Below are 14,691 nucleotides of genomic sequence, written 5' to 3' on the forward strand. Positions count from 1 at the left end.
GAGTGCTCTCAATACAGTTTGATCCTTTGCTACATGTTTCAGCAGAAGGGTCTGCAGCTAAAAGAACAGGAGAAGAGAAGTATACAGATCTGGGATAAGGAGCATTGTTAAATCAGATGTGGAAAACGCACATAAATTATACTCATTTTATTTCTATACCTGTATTTCTAAGAAAAAAGATCAAAGCATTTTAAAACACATTAAAACATCAAATAAAACAATCCAAGGCAAAACTTTCCTGTTTTGCTATTTTTGGTAGCTCAACAGGTCCAATTAACATATCACACAGGATATTTTGATTTTGTGTCATAATTTTCTGTATTTTTACTTTAAAGCAGCCTCCAAGGTTACTATTAGCACCGAAGGGGTGGGGATATGGATGCAGGATCCCCCTACAGCTCCTTTTAAGTAAAAAGACCTTCTGGTGAAGGTCCGATCATTGATCTCATGTGTAATAAGTAGTTTGGCCCTGAACTGTCTATCCTGGGTTTGATTCTGGATCTGGTATAAATCCACGCCCCTCTTACCTCTGCATAATCAGCCACTAGAAGGAGCTCCACGTATTTCATTGACTGTTGGTCATCCCTCTTCACCTATGGTAACAAAAGTACACATCCCAAACTGTTTCATGAGGCTCTTTGAAATTCTAAAAACACTTTTATTAAAATGTACTCATTTTGTGAGGTTCAAAAATGTCACATATGCTGAAATAATTAGAAACTGTTTGTAGTCCTCATAATTTCAAGAGAAAACCCCACCTCTCCAGCTCAGATCTGAGGGCAGTATAGGTGGCATGTGGGCAACAAAGAGGAAAGAGAAGTTCTGTTATGGATTCTCAGCTCAGACTTCATTTTCCTGGGGGGGACCTAAGGCAAATCACTGTTTTTTAGCCTCAGTCCTTCATCTGTAATCTAGGAATAATGATGCGGCCTTTTTTATACTGATGTTCCCATGATTATTGAGATAATACAAGTGAAGTACTTTAAACACTTAAGCATGAATCATCGTTTTCCTTAAAGCTTTCAAAACAGATGTATTCTGGGATGGAACGGAATAATTCAGAAGTACTAACCCTGCGATAACTGGACCCGGCTGGGCTTGTCAACTCTCCAAGCCAGTCCATAGCATTTGATCCTGAATGCTGGTTTCCACAGGTACCCCTGGCAACCTTGAGATGTTCAGACCTGTAGATCAAGTGTTGCTCTTGGCTATGAGGCAGTGGTTCCAAGATATAACTGAGGTTGTTGCTCAGGACTATAAGGCCACTGGAAGACAAAATCAATAAAGCAGAAGTTATGGAAGGCAAGTATTTACACTTCATTATTTCTCTGGGATTGCTCAGTCGCTAGAGCATCTTAATCTTAATCTCAGGGTCATGGGTTTGAGCCTCATGTTGGGCAAAAGATTCATGCATTTGCAGGAAGTTGCACTAGATGTCCTTCATGGTCTCTTCCAACTCAGTGATTCTTATAATACAAACCAATAATCACCTAGCTTGGTGTATGTTGTGCAGAATAATTTTTTACTGAATTTGTATAAAAGAAAGTTTCAGCACATTTTGCTAAGGCCTAAATTCATGGAAGGGTAAGAGAACACGTGGGGCCATATTCTGCGCTAGCAGAAGCCAGCACTAGGATACCTTATTATTAATACTCTGGGCACTTATTTTCAGTAAATGGGCTATAGTTGCGATCATTTCAACTACAAATTACAGAAAGGCCTGTTTTCAACAAAGGAAACTAGTATTGTTTCATGAGAATTGCCTATATAAGATTGGGTGTTTTTGCTCTCCCAGTTATTATTTATGCAGAATGACTGGGAACAATTTCTCAAATGAGATTGTTTTGAGTGCATTGTACCAAGGAAGAAGTGTTTGGCCTTAGAGATAGTTACACCCTTCCCCACCTGCTCACTTCTCCCCTTGAGAAGTACAAACATATGCAAGTGTTTAGCTTCTGTATTCCTCCAGTAATTCTGAAAGGACTTAGAACAATATGAAGGATACTGGCCAGCACATGGACCAACTCTACTGTAAATGAAAAATGAGATTTCAGATGGTCATTTTGCAGCCAGGGATAAAGTACCGGAAAATGGGGGGGGGGGTGGAGGGTGAAAGTAGGCCAGCATGCACCTGTGATGCTTCCTATTTTGTGTGGGCTCTGTGTATTATGTCAGCCATAAATGGCCAGGATTTGCTATGTTTACACTACTGGACAGTTTGTTTACATTAAAGTGACTTGAGGTCATTGAGGGATTTGGGGGGGAAATAAAAATTGGCCAAAACTGTTTCCTGGCTGGATGGCAGCCCAGCTTTCAAATGGCTTTGAATAAAGGTGACCAAAAGGAAACCACGTCCTGTTTATAAAAAATAATCTCTTTAACTTGTCATTTCAGGAGGTCAAATCATCTCACGTGGAATAAATATGTGCGTATCTATACAACAGACTTGTGGCTAACATGGGATGTTATAGAATTCTGTTCTTGCGAGGGGTAAATGGAAGAGAACAGCTTTTCAGAAGAAGCATGTATGTCAAGATTACTATAAAATGCTGGCACTGAAAGGGAGAAATTCAGAATAATCTGTTGAGATAAAGAGATAAGATTCTAAGAAGGCAGGAAAGCAAGCATGCGGTGGAAACTGAAGATACTGCAATGAGTCTATTGATGATGAGATTTTATGTAAGATAGAATTCAGAGGAATAGAATCTTGAGTACCTAATGAACATTTCTTCCTATGGTGCTTGGAGATGAAAATCTTAATGCAGATAACCTCCTTTTGAATGTACATATCTGGAGATCCCTCACTGATGTCATTTGTCATTTCAGTATAGTTCAGTTGGCACAGCATGAGACTCTTAAATCTCAGGGTCGTAGATTTGAGCCCCATGTTGAGCAGGAGATTCCTGCACTGCAGAGGGTTAGACTAGATGAATCTTGTGGTCCCTTCCAACCCTGCAGTTATGTGGTTCTGATTCTAAGTCTGAGCTGGGGCAACGTAAGAACTGTTCTTGTGGCTTAGATCAGGGCATGGTCTTGTTGAAGCTACGCAGATCTAGGTCTGGTCAGTGTCTGGATGGGAGACCATTTGGGAACCACATGTCTGCTGCACAGGGATCCATTATAGGAAAATTGAGGGATATAAGTGCAATAAATAAACAAATCAAATCTACCATTCTGTTATCAACAGTGTAGCTCAGTAGTCCAAGTCCAGTTTAAGTCGTTTCATTGGTCATGTTGTTCAGATGCCTGATCATCATCTTCCAAAGCAACTACTCTATTCTGAACTTAAAATTGGAAAGCGTAATGCTGGTAGTCAACAAAAGAGGTTGAAAGACTCTCTCAAGGCAAATCTTTAAAAAGTGTAGTATAAACACCGACAATTGGGAAACACTGGCCTGTGAGTGCTCCAGTTGGAGAACAGCCTTTACCAAAGATGTCATGGGCTTTGAAGAAACACGAACTCAGGATGAAAGGGAGAAATGTGTTAAGAGGAAGGCTTGGCAAATCCTCACTGTGATCAACTCCTGCCTGAAAACCTATGTCCCCACAGGGGAAGGATGTGTAGACCCAGAATTGGCCTCCACAGTCACTTACAGACTCACTGTTAAGACTATGTTCATGGATGGGTAACAGCTGCCATAGTTAATACCCATTAACATCTGTCACCATTCCTCCATGTATGGCTTAAAAATAACGAATGAATGGCTTTAAAAAAAATGTCATTGTCATATTGTCTGATAGAGAATTACAAGACTATCAGAATGTCCCTGTGATCCCAAAGAACTAATCTAATTTGAGATTCTGTAAGGAAGAGCTTGACCTTACCGTAGACCATTGCATATGCTGAGCGCCACACTTGAGTCTTCTACCTCTCTCACAGTACCATGGTAAAAGCAGTGATCCTGGAAGGACAGAACAAAGACTGTCAAGGTATTATTCTGTAAATTTATTCTTCCTCCTCAACTCCCCTTGATGGTTGATGGAAGAAGAGGATAGCAAAATGTATAGATTCCTCTCCACCTGCTCCCCAAAATACCCTGCATATGAGAAGTCCATAGTTCATATGCTTTTTCCTTTATTGTCAATGAAACCTAAGGTGCTTTGAAACCCCAAGAAGGGTTTCAAAAAGCACATGGCTTGAGTATAAACACCTTGTCATTTCCATCTGGCAATGTACATGTACTATTTTGTGGAAAACATTTATACATTCAAGTCTCCTTTTCTTTAGGTATATTCCACCACTGTAAGCAGCTCGTCTGGTGTAACAGTTAAAATGCTGGGACTAGGACTCAGAAGGCCCAATTTCAAATCTCTGCAAAACTCACTGAGTGACTTTGGGCTTGTCACTATTTCTATGGTTTGCTGTGAGGAAAGAGTGGAGGCAAGTACCTTGTATGTTGCCTTTAGCCTCTTGGAAGAAAGGTGGAACATGAACGTAACAGTTAAATGAAATGTTCCCATTCTATAATCTCATAAAGAAATATTCAGGTGTGAATAAAGTACAGATCAGTTACTCATAACCTCTCATTTTGGCATAATACTATTGAGTCCTGCAGTATTATTGAACGTAATTCCTTTGAAAGCCTGCCTAAAGGCCAGATCCAAAGCACACTGAAATCAATATGAACTTTACCGCTCACTCCAAATGGTTCCCGGAGCATTGTTACTTTTCAGATCTTTAAAACACCCACATGGCATGAAGTGATAAAGCCCTATTGTAGCAGGTTCCTGTCATTACAAGTGGCAGGGAAAATGTGCTTTACAACCCAATTGCCAATAAAATTCCACCACAGTAATCTTTCTCATGAAACTTTAAGCCTAGAGGAAGGGAAGAGGAAGCAGCAACAAGAAGGATGAGCTCATAGACGTGAGCTTTTTCATTTTTTAATCATCTAATTAGCAATATGAATTTTTGCACTGTTTTGGTGAAGTGCCAGCCAGTCAAAGCATTTCCTCTCAGTTAATTCATGAAGAAGGTCCTGCTGGATATAAGCCAGCTGGCAAGGGCTAGCTTTGCAGTGAACTGAGAATATAACCAACGTTCAGATCCTTCTTAGCAGAGGACAAGAGCAGAGTGGCCAGCTCATGGATATCCAGTTTTAGATTCAATGGGACTTCTTGAGAAGAAGTGTGACCTGCCATGGTGGAACAAGAGCCAACAAAAGCCAATCCAGTTTGTATCGTATGGCCCAGTTCACACATCATAACAAACCATAGTTAACTGCTTACCGTGAATGCACTGATCTGGGCTGCCTTGGTTCTTCTACCTATTGCACAGGAGAAACCAACTACAACCTACAGCTGTCATCTCCATTCACTATTCCCTCTAGTCAGCTAGGCTCCCTGGGGTGGGGACTCTGCGGCTGGGCACACAATACTTACCGTGTTGTTCAAAGTCACAGTGTGGGGAGTTCCGTTCTTAGTATAATGTGTTTCCGTATAGCCTGGTGCAAAGAGGTGCCTGCCAGCAACAAAGGAGAGACAAAAGAGAGCAGGAAAGAATTATATTTTGCATGTCATTACCTAAACGGTCCACCTCTGTGAAATCTTCCTACCACACATCATTAAAGGCTTACACCAATATCTTACAAAAGCTTTTTTTTAAAAAAAACACAAAATTGTCATGTGGCATTTGGGCCTGCCAAAGTTGTATGTAGAAAATAGAAATCTTTAAAATAAATAAAAGTACAGTATCTTCTTTTTAAGAAGATCAGACCTAGCCATTCTTAAGGAAATCAGCCCTGAGTGCTCACTGGAAGGACAGATCCTGAAGCTGAGGCTCCAGTACTTTGGCCACCTCATGAGAAGAGAAGACTCCCTGGAAAAGACTCTGATGTTGGGAAAGATGGAGGGCACAAGGAGAAGGGGATGACAGAGGACAAGATTTTGGATAGTGTTTTCGAAGCTATCAGCATGAGTTTGACCAAACTACGGGAGGCAGTGGAAGACAGGAGTGCCTGGCGTGCTCTGGTCCATGGGGTCATGAAGAGTCGGACATGACTAAACAACTAAACAACAACAGCAACAAATCTTCTTTGGGGTCTGTACAATATATTGTTGGAGATGCAACTGGCGTGGCAGAGTGGAGTGGAGGTGGCATTGTTCACCTTGCTTCCCAGTGCAGAGGTTGCTGCTGGTAACCAAGAGGGAGAGGTAGGGCAGGGCAGAGGTTGGTGCTGTGCAAGCACAGCAGCAGAGCCAATCCGGTGCATTTGCAGTGTGCTGACCTCCCCACTAACCTGCCCTTTTCCTTCTTGGTTATTGGCAGTGAGTTCCATGTTGGGAAGCCAAGTGAGCAGTGCTGTCCTGTTCCGCTGGACACCACTGTGTTGCTAAAATAACCAGCAATGTGTACCATCAAGCTGAGTAAAATACACAAATGCAACTAGGAGGAAAGATAGGCTTTTTGAGGCTTTGCAGGAAGTCTGGTATTCACCAACAAATGGCCCCTGGCACTTCACCATGATCTGTGAGTCATCAGGAGAGATAAAGGAAAATGCATCTCTTTTCTTCACTCCCTTCAGAAGGATCATCATTTAAACCCCTGCATCATTTAAGTTAACTTCAAAAGTTGTATTGCTCACTGTCTGGCCTGGGGTAAGCTGTTAGCTCTTAGTCGCATGTCTTTCACAGAAGGTTACGATATTAAAAGTACCTCTGTATACTGAATGTGCTCTAGAGATAAAGAAAGCCAACTAATGCCAATATGGCAACCTTTTATCGTTACTGTACTCCAGCAAAATTAATTTGGCTTCTCTGGCCTTCTTTGCTGATACAGAACACTAAGCTTTGCAACTGCAGGCTACAGATAACCACAATAAAACAAAAACCCTAAACAAAAAAATACTGCAAAGTAAGCTCTCTATTATCTCCTATGTTGTCATGGTCTGGAAAGCAAGAAACAATTATTTTCCCCACCCAAACTGTGTTAGCTTCCAGGAAACTGACATAAGCAATATCCTCAGAGCAAGCAGTGGCCTTAGGAGAGGCTGTGCCAAACTTGCTTCAGGTGTGGTAAACCCAGATGAGGTTAAATAATAATAATAATTAAAGTAGTGACTCCTGGAAGCACTTCACAGATATGCAAAGGGTTTGACCAGTGTAAGCTCTTCCAAGTTGGCAGTTCAACTGCACACATGAAACTATAACTAAAAACATGGAAGTCACATGGAATTTTAGAATTTGAATGAAGTAGTACTTTTTTGTTTGCTAATCAGTTTCATCAGGGGACCTAGCATTCTAATATTATGAGAGGAGACAAAATCCCATTTACCCACTTTTCCCATTCTATTTATAAATTTTGTGACAATTTATTCCATTTAGTTCTCTCTCTCTCTCTCTCTCTCTCTCTCTCTCTCTCTCTCTCTCTCTCTCTCTCTCACACACACACACACACACACACACACACACATCCTGCTTCTTAAGTCTGGGCTGAGACCAAGAATATGAAAGTATATTTGAGCAATATATCTGTAGTACACACTGAAACAAAACGGTCATTCCCTGTGACAGGAGAATTTGGTAATTGTAGTTCTGTGAGGATGAGGGTGGGGAAGAGGGATCTCTAAACAGAATTTCCAGCCTTACCAAACAACAATATCCAATATTTTTTTGGTGGGTGCTGATAACAAACTGGTATAAAACACAAATACTTGTAATGTAGGTATATCCAAAGTCAAAGATAAGAGCATGTGATAACTGACACACTGATAGCCAAGGCCAGTTGACATCAACTGAGAGCTTGAGTATGGCCATTTTGTCCTAATAGGCAATGAATTGTCAGGGGAACTATAAAATCATTGCTCTTTCGTGAACTGGCATATGCAGATCACCATTCATCCAAATCACAACTTCCAGCATCTCCAAGTTACCTAACTTACCCATACATATAACACTGTACCCCTATGCCTGTTCACTTGAACTTCATTTTACTTGAAAATCTTTCATCTCCTCCCATCTTTGGACATCTGATTAAAAGAGGATAGATTCAAAGCTACTGAGTTATGACTTGCACCTTGGCATATGAACGACGACACTAAGGGCACTATAAGCTCAATGGATATTGTTTATACATTCCCTGAATTGTGTGTCTCTCACTCCATTTCCCCTTATTGTTTCCCAACCTATGATGCCATTCTTTAGACTACAAAAGAAACAGGAAATTTTGGGGTTATTTACACCGAGCAAACAAAACCCAACAATCTGAGTTTTGCCCTACTAACGCAAACTTAATATTATTGTGGTCAAGGCTAACTCCGGAGGGTGGGTATTTACAAGGGCCCCAAGAACAACTGAGATACCATCGCTCTAAAAGTCCTGCCATTTCCACTTTATACGGTATATTCCAAGAAGATCAGGTGCAGCTTAATAGAACTGTTATGTCCCACTGGGAGATTGGGGTGCAGCCACCATGGTGGACATGTTGAGCACTCAACAGTGGCAAGTGCTGGGCAGTGAGTGCCAAGCCACAGCAAGTGGCAGGCGCCCAGTGGCAAGGTGGGGGCCGGGCACAGTGAGGGCGGTGGTTTTGCCTCAAGCAGCAAAATGACCCAGCCTGGCCCTGAGGAGGAATCTTACTCTAGAGAAGTCAAAATACAAGTAATCATGTGGTATTTTTATTTTTAAAAAGCCAGGATAAAAATATTCAAAATGAAAATTTTCAGTTACTGTAACTTGCTGGTTTCCATTTTTTGTCAGCCTACCACACAAATGTCAGTAAACACTAAATGTGTCATGCCGTGGTTAACGAGTATGGGCAAGATGTGAAGGACCTACCGGTAAGTATAAATGTGGCCAGCATGTGACAAATTGGGCTAAGTCCTGAAACAAGGCAAGTCACAGATTCTAATTTTTCCTATGGCTAGAGGCTATGGGCCATCCAGCACAACAGCTCTTACATCAGGAATTTAAGAGGAGGGAAAGTGCATGGCGCAGTCAAGGAGCCCTACCTGTGTACTCCCCACCTCCAGAGGTCACCCTACTGTCTGGAACCTATGTTGTCTTGAGATTATTTGCAATCCCTATTTTTTTGAAAAACAAAAGCAGACCTTTCTAATTCTTATGTTCTTATTGTCAAACCCATGGACCCAAAATAAGCAGGGTTAAGCTAACTTAATGGCTATGAGCCACACCATTTCACAATTATGAATACAAAAATAAAACATCCTTAATTGGACACTAAACAAATGCCTGGCAGGGATCAACAGTTAAATCCAACATAAAATAAAACCAAACATTGAAATGGCGATCTAACACATGAGCAGCAATGTAATTCTGAGGTCATTTGGCCAACTTTTTGCATGTGTTATTATTTATTTGAAAGAGGAAGGTCTGGTTTCTGCAATGCTGATCAATGTGTTCATATCCCAAACAGCTGTGGTAAACATTTTTCTTTGTGCGCTGTAAGTTACACACACACACAAGATTGTGACATGGTTCAGACATTGGCACTAAGCCAAATCATGGCTTAGCCTGAATGAGCACCAGTAAAAACTGCAGCCACATTAGTGCTGTTCTCGTGAGACCCAACACTATTCCATAGGTTTGCATAGCATTACATGTGAACCTGGGCTCATGGTTTATCTCACTCCAAACTATTAGTTCTAACTTTTGCTCATTGAATAGTTGTTGGTTTATTATTTCTCAGGTGTTATTGTTTTGGTTCTTTAAGCAAATATATAGTAGAGATTTGGACTGACTTTTATGTACGACAGGTCTCTGACGTCCATGTTTTAGATGAAGGTGAAGCTCTGGAAATGCCTAAATAAATAAATGTCTATTTGTCACCCCTACTGAAACAGGAGTGGGGAACTGCCAACCCCTGGACTGGATGCAGGTCCCAGTGCCTTTCTGCCATGACCTCTCCTCTTTAGCCCTGCTCCATCCTCTTCCATACCATCCCCTTGCCCAGTGATGACTTCCCAACCTGTTGGGTTTTCATGCTGGTCAGGAAGAAGGAGAAGCTTCTTTTCTTTCCACCCACCACAGAACCAAAGCAAGAGGAGGGCACAGAGAACAAAAGAGAGAAAAAGAGGTGGGGAGGGAGAGATGGGTGCCTCTGCCCACTTTTGGCTTTGGTCCCACCTGCCACTGGGTGGCCACGTCTCCAATATGGATCCCCCAAGAAATCACTCCCAAGCAACTCACAACATACAAAACGCTTCCTCATTACCGGTACCTCTGCTATTAAAACTCACATATGCATTTACTGCAGACCTTAGGCACTTCCAGTATACTGTACAGAAATGGCTCTAAGTTTCTCTTGTGATAAAGTAATATGAGCCACTTGGTTCAGATTCTCTGCCTCCTCCCCCCCTCCCCAAAAAAACACCACTTTTTGTTTCTTTTCTGCCAAGGGGATGAAAATCACTAAGTGGTTCTGCTGACTAATAGGACAGTTATTATTTTTCGAGCATCACAAGCAATGGCCCTAAAGAAGAATACAAGTTAACTATGACAGTGAATGTCGTGAAAAATCAGCCCAATCCAGACTACCTGGCAGGAAAGCAGTGTCAGCACCATAGATCAGGCTCTATTCTCTAACAAAGACTGACCAGCCAGTGATTTCAAAACGTGGTTTGTGCATCAGCCCAACCCTGATAGCATTTTGCCAGCTGTTGGCTTCAATCTCATATTCTATCTGCAGTGCTTCAGAAAGGAAGCTGCTTCTGATGATAAGATTAACAACAAAACTGGAACTGTTTTTCAAAGCTGATGTGATTTCAGAAACGGCTGGAGCACACACAACCCGTTTTATATTGGTAATATGTGGAGGGTTGCAGCCTTAACCCAGAAGAAAAAAATAACTGGCCCAGATCTAGCCAAGTGAAAGCTGACCTTGATACACCCACATAGCATGCACCCAGCATTTGCTTTGAAAGAATAACTTCTGTGGGTGCAGGCTGCTTGCTGCTGCCTGCAGTTTTGAATGTCCTCCTGCTGAAGTATAGATGCAGGCTGTATGTGGACAGCTGCTGCCAGTTTTCATTGAGCTGCAAACCTCAGGAGCAGGGTCAGATCCAAGGAGTGAGCAAGGGCCTGGCCCACAGCCACAATGTACAGATGTCTTAAAGTCTCAGTTCCAGCCCCATTCAAAGCCCTCTTGGCTCAGCTCCGCTCTGTCAATGATACCATTGTTCCTAACAAATCCTCCATCTTAACACCATGGGGCAGATCAGCGAAAGTGCCTGCAGTGAAGAGGCTTCTATTTTGTGGTATAGGGTGGGGAGTGTCAAATATTTTATGTATGAGGCAGATGGAAATTAGGTTAGAAAAGAGCATTGTGTCATCCGAATGGCAACAAGGGAACAGAGGCACATACATCACAGCTCCCTTGTCGCGTGGTTCTTCTGGAGATTTCATCAGCCCCCTACACGACTGAAGCCTCCACCAGAATGGAGAGATAAATCCATACTTTCCAACATGCCTCCATGGCATCATAGAACCATAGCTGGAAGGGACCATGAGGATCATCTGGTCCGAATCCCCTCCAGTGCAGGAACCTTCCACCCAAACCCACAGCCCTGAGATTAAGAGTCCTATGCTCTACCGACTGAGCTATCCCTCATGGTCAGAGGGATGCAAGGACTGAGGAAGGGAAAGGCACATTCCCTCAGCACCATCCCAGAATATTTTTATGCCTAAAGAACAACTCAAATGGTGTCCCCTCTGCATGGGCTTCCTTGGTATCTGCACCATTCCAACACCCATCCTTGACTTCATCATTTTGCTCTCATTGGAGAAAGTTGTTTCACCCCACCAAAAGAGCTATCCTACCTCTGGTTCCAAGAGATGAACAAAAAGCACAGAAGAACATAACCATAGTTCATCGGTAGAGCATCCTTTGTGCTCTACCACCCCAGAGAGCCCCAAATTCAACCCCCAGGATCTCCAGGCAGGACTGGGAATGTTCTTGGCCTGAAACCTTGAAGAGCTGCTACCAATCAGTGTGGATAATATTAAGCTAGATGGACCAATGATCTGACTTGGTATAAGGTAGGCTCCAAGTTTCCTATGTGTTCAAAGTCCAAAGAGAGAAATAAAAGATGAAATTCCAATGAACAGAAACTAAGAGATACAAAATACTGCATGTCTTGCTTTCATTCACACTAGATGATGTCAGTCAGCACTGGCTAGGTCTTCAACCTAAGACAGAAGCATAGCTATAATTTAAAGATATCCAGCAATACAGATTAATGAGTAAATGGGGACAATTTCAAATCAGGAAAGAGAAAGTACAGCTCAAGAGAGAAAAACTGATAAGAAGTCATAACATCAGCCTCACTGAAAAACTATGAGCAGCTTCCAGGGACGGGACGAGAAAGGAGAGGGAAGCAGGTGAGAATTGAAATATACAAAAGAACAAACAAACAAACAAACAAACAAACAAACAAACGGTTTTGAGTTTTAGAATTCAAGGGTCTGGATTAATTTGAGAAATTTACCTTCAATCTAATGTAAAACCCACAAAAATACTTTTGAACAATATGGACTGTTGCTGCAGATGATACTGTATATTCATAGTTTTCACAGCAACGGAAACAAAGTATTATAAGAGTATGTGAAAGGGTAATTGATGACTTGGCTTGTTAGTCCAGTGGATAAATGGAATAAGCAAGTGAATGGAACAGATCAGGAGCTTCCTCCACCTCAGTAATTCCTGACAACGGCTATTTTTTATTATGACATCATCAAACTGGGAATGTGTCCATGTCCTTTGCACTTATAAACATCTATATATGTATATTGGGAGAGCACCTGGGAACCCTGTATATATAGTGTTGACTCCCATGATGGAAGAAAGATGGATTGCCCCTTTATGCTAGTAGTTGCAGAAAAAGTTATGGAGCATAAGAGACAACATAGAGAGGTCAAATCTAAGACATCATTCTCTATTATTTGGTTTCTATTTGTCAAATTTGTTTTGCAGGGAGGGTGCGTTGCAGTAATCCAGCCTTGAGGTTACCAATGCATGGTCTACAGCAGTCAAGCTATCCATATTATGTGCAAGTGGATCAGCATCCTTCTGGATAAAGGGATAAATGTAAATAAAAAATCCTGACAACAAACTGCGTGAAAAGGACAATAGTGACTTTGGAAAAGAATGGGAACCCTTTACAATATATTTGCAGAAACAACAGAAGGAAATGGTCTCGCTGGCAGGATTTAAATAAGCATTTACAATTTTATTTACAGAGAACAAGTAGTACAACAATGTGATAACATAGTATTGTAAATAAACAACAGAATGTATCATCTGATGTAATAAACCAGAAATGGTAGTTGAGGGAAGTCAACAGGGAGGGGGGAAATTGGAAAATGTATCTTCAGCAATGATATTGGATATTTGTTTTGAGAAAATAAAATTAATAAAAATTATTTTTTTTAAAGTGTAAATAAAAAATCCTGGACTTTTCATCTTAGTGATCTGAACAAGCTGGAGCAGCATTTTTGTTTAAGAATAATGTATTTGTCTTAGGTTGACCATATCCTTTCCTCAATAGACTGCTGCCATTTAAAATAAGAATAAGAATAATAAGAATAATAAGAATAAGAATAAGTGCATACAAGTATGACAGTCAAAATCCAATATCTATTCACTGATTTTGACAGGGGTATGTCAAAATGAGGTCAAAATCACATGTGCCAAGGCCCACTGACAGCAAATTCTTAATATGAAACAATAAACCTGCCCAAATGGCTTGCCGAGAACACTTGGAAGTAGAGAAAGGATTTATTTCTCAGCAATGCTTTATACATTGTTGGATTAGGACCCAAATCCCAGTTCCTACACTGCTGTGATTCCTTTTGGCTGCAGTACAAATGCCTTCAAGTGAGTGATAATTTGACTTTGCTCTGCCGCATTACTCCAATAACATGAAATCACCATTTGTTATGAAAAACAAAACCATCCCACCCATGCAGTATATGCCAGTAATGAACTGCTTTTTAAATTCCAGAATCACATGGGATTGGAAATGTTCAAATTCTGTAAAATAATTAAAGCTTGAGGTTTTTAGTTGGCTTATGAACTTTGGGAGTTACATTTCACACTTTCTTCATAAGTTCTCTTGGGACTCAAGTCAGGAATATGATGCAAGCTAGCAGCCCTTAGATGAATTGTTCAGGATTCTCTTCTTTGCAAAAGGTTTAGTGTCATTTGCAAACACTTATGTCCTTCCTCGGGTCAACTATGTTTCAACCAAGCTGTCTCTAAGTGTCAGAACTGCCGGGGAGAGTTAACGCTGATGGGCAATGAGATGTGCCCCAAAGCATGCAAAGCCCAAAAGTCACAGGGGAGCAAATAGGGCAATTTGCTCTTCTCACAACTTTTCTTTGTGGCATGTATAAATCTACAAGTTTTTAAAACAAGAAGGTATTTTCAAGTGGGGCTTAAAGGGGTTCATAGTGCTGCTGATGCCAAAGGTTTGGATTCTGCTTATATCATCTCTTCTGGAAAGTACCATATTTTTTGCTCACTTTTTCCCTCCTAAAAAGTAAGGGGAAATGTGTGTGCGTCTTATGGAGCGAATGCAGACTGCGCAGCTATCCCAGAAGCCAGAAGCAGGGATCCCTCTTGCTGTTCTGGCTTCTGGGATTCAGAATATTTTTTCCTTGTTTTCCTCCTCCAAAAACTAGGTGAGTCTTATGGTCTGGTGCATCTTATAGAGCAAAAAATACGGTATATACTTC

General features: G+C 41.3%; 1 protein-coding gene across 2 annotated transcripts in view; it reads right to left on the bottom strand.

Moving 5' to 3' along the window:
* Positions 1-14,691, bottom strand: part of ADAM19 (ADAM metallopeptidase domain 19) — a 53,703-nt gene that overhangs the window by 25,205 nt on the left and 13,807 nt on the right. For both annotated transcript variants that reach the window (XM_081901009.1, XM_081901008.1), the window contains exons 4-7: positions 5,383-5,461; positions 3,826-3,902; positions 1,073-1,265; positions 528-593 (exon numbers count right to left, since the gene is read on the bottom strand). In XM_081901009.1, coding sequence (XP_081757135.1) covers positions 528-593; positions 1,073-1,265; positions 3,826-3,902; positions 5,383-5,461 — 415 coding nt within the window. The remainder of the gene's footprint in view (positions 1-527; positions 594-1,072; positions 1,266-3,825; positions 3,903-5,382; positions 5,462-14,691) is intronic.

Source organism: Podarcis melisellensis, assembly GCF_964234715.1.
Source record: "Podarcis melisellensis genome assembly, chromosome: 2".
NCBI lineage: Eukaryota > Metazoa > Chordata > Lepidosauria > Squamata > Lacertidae > Podarcis > Podarcis melisellensis.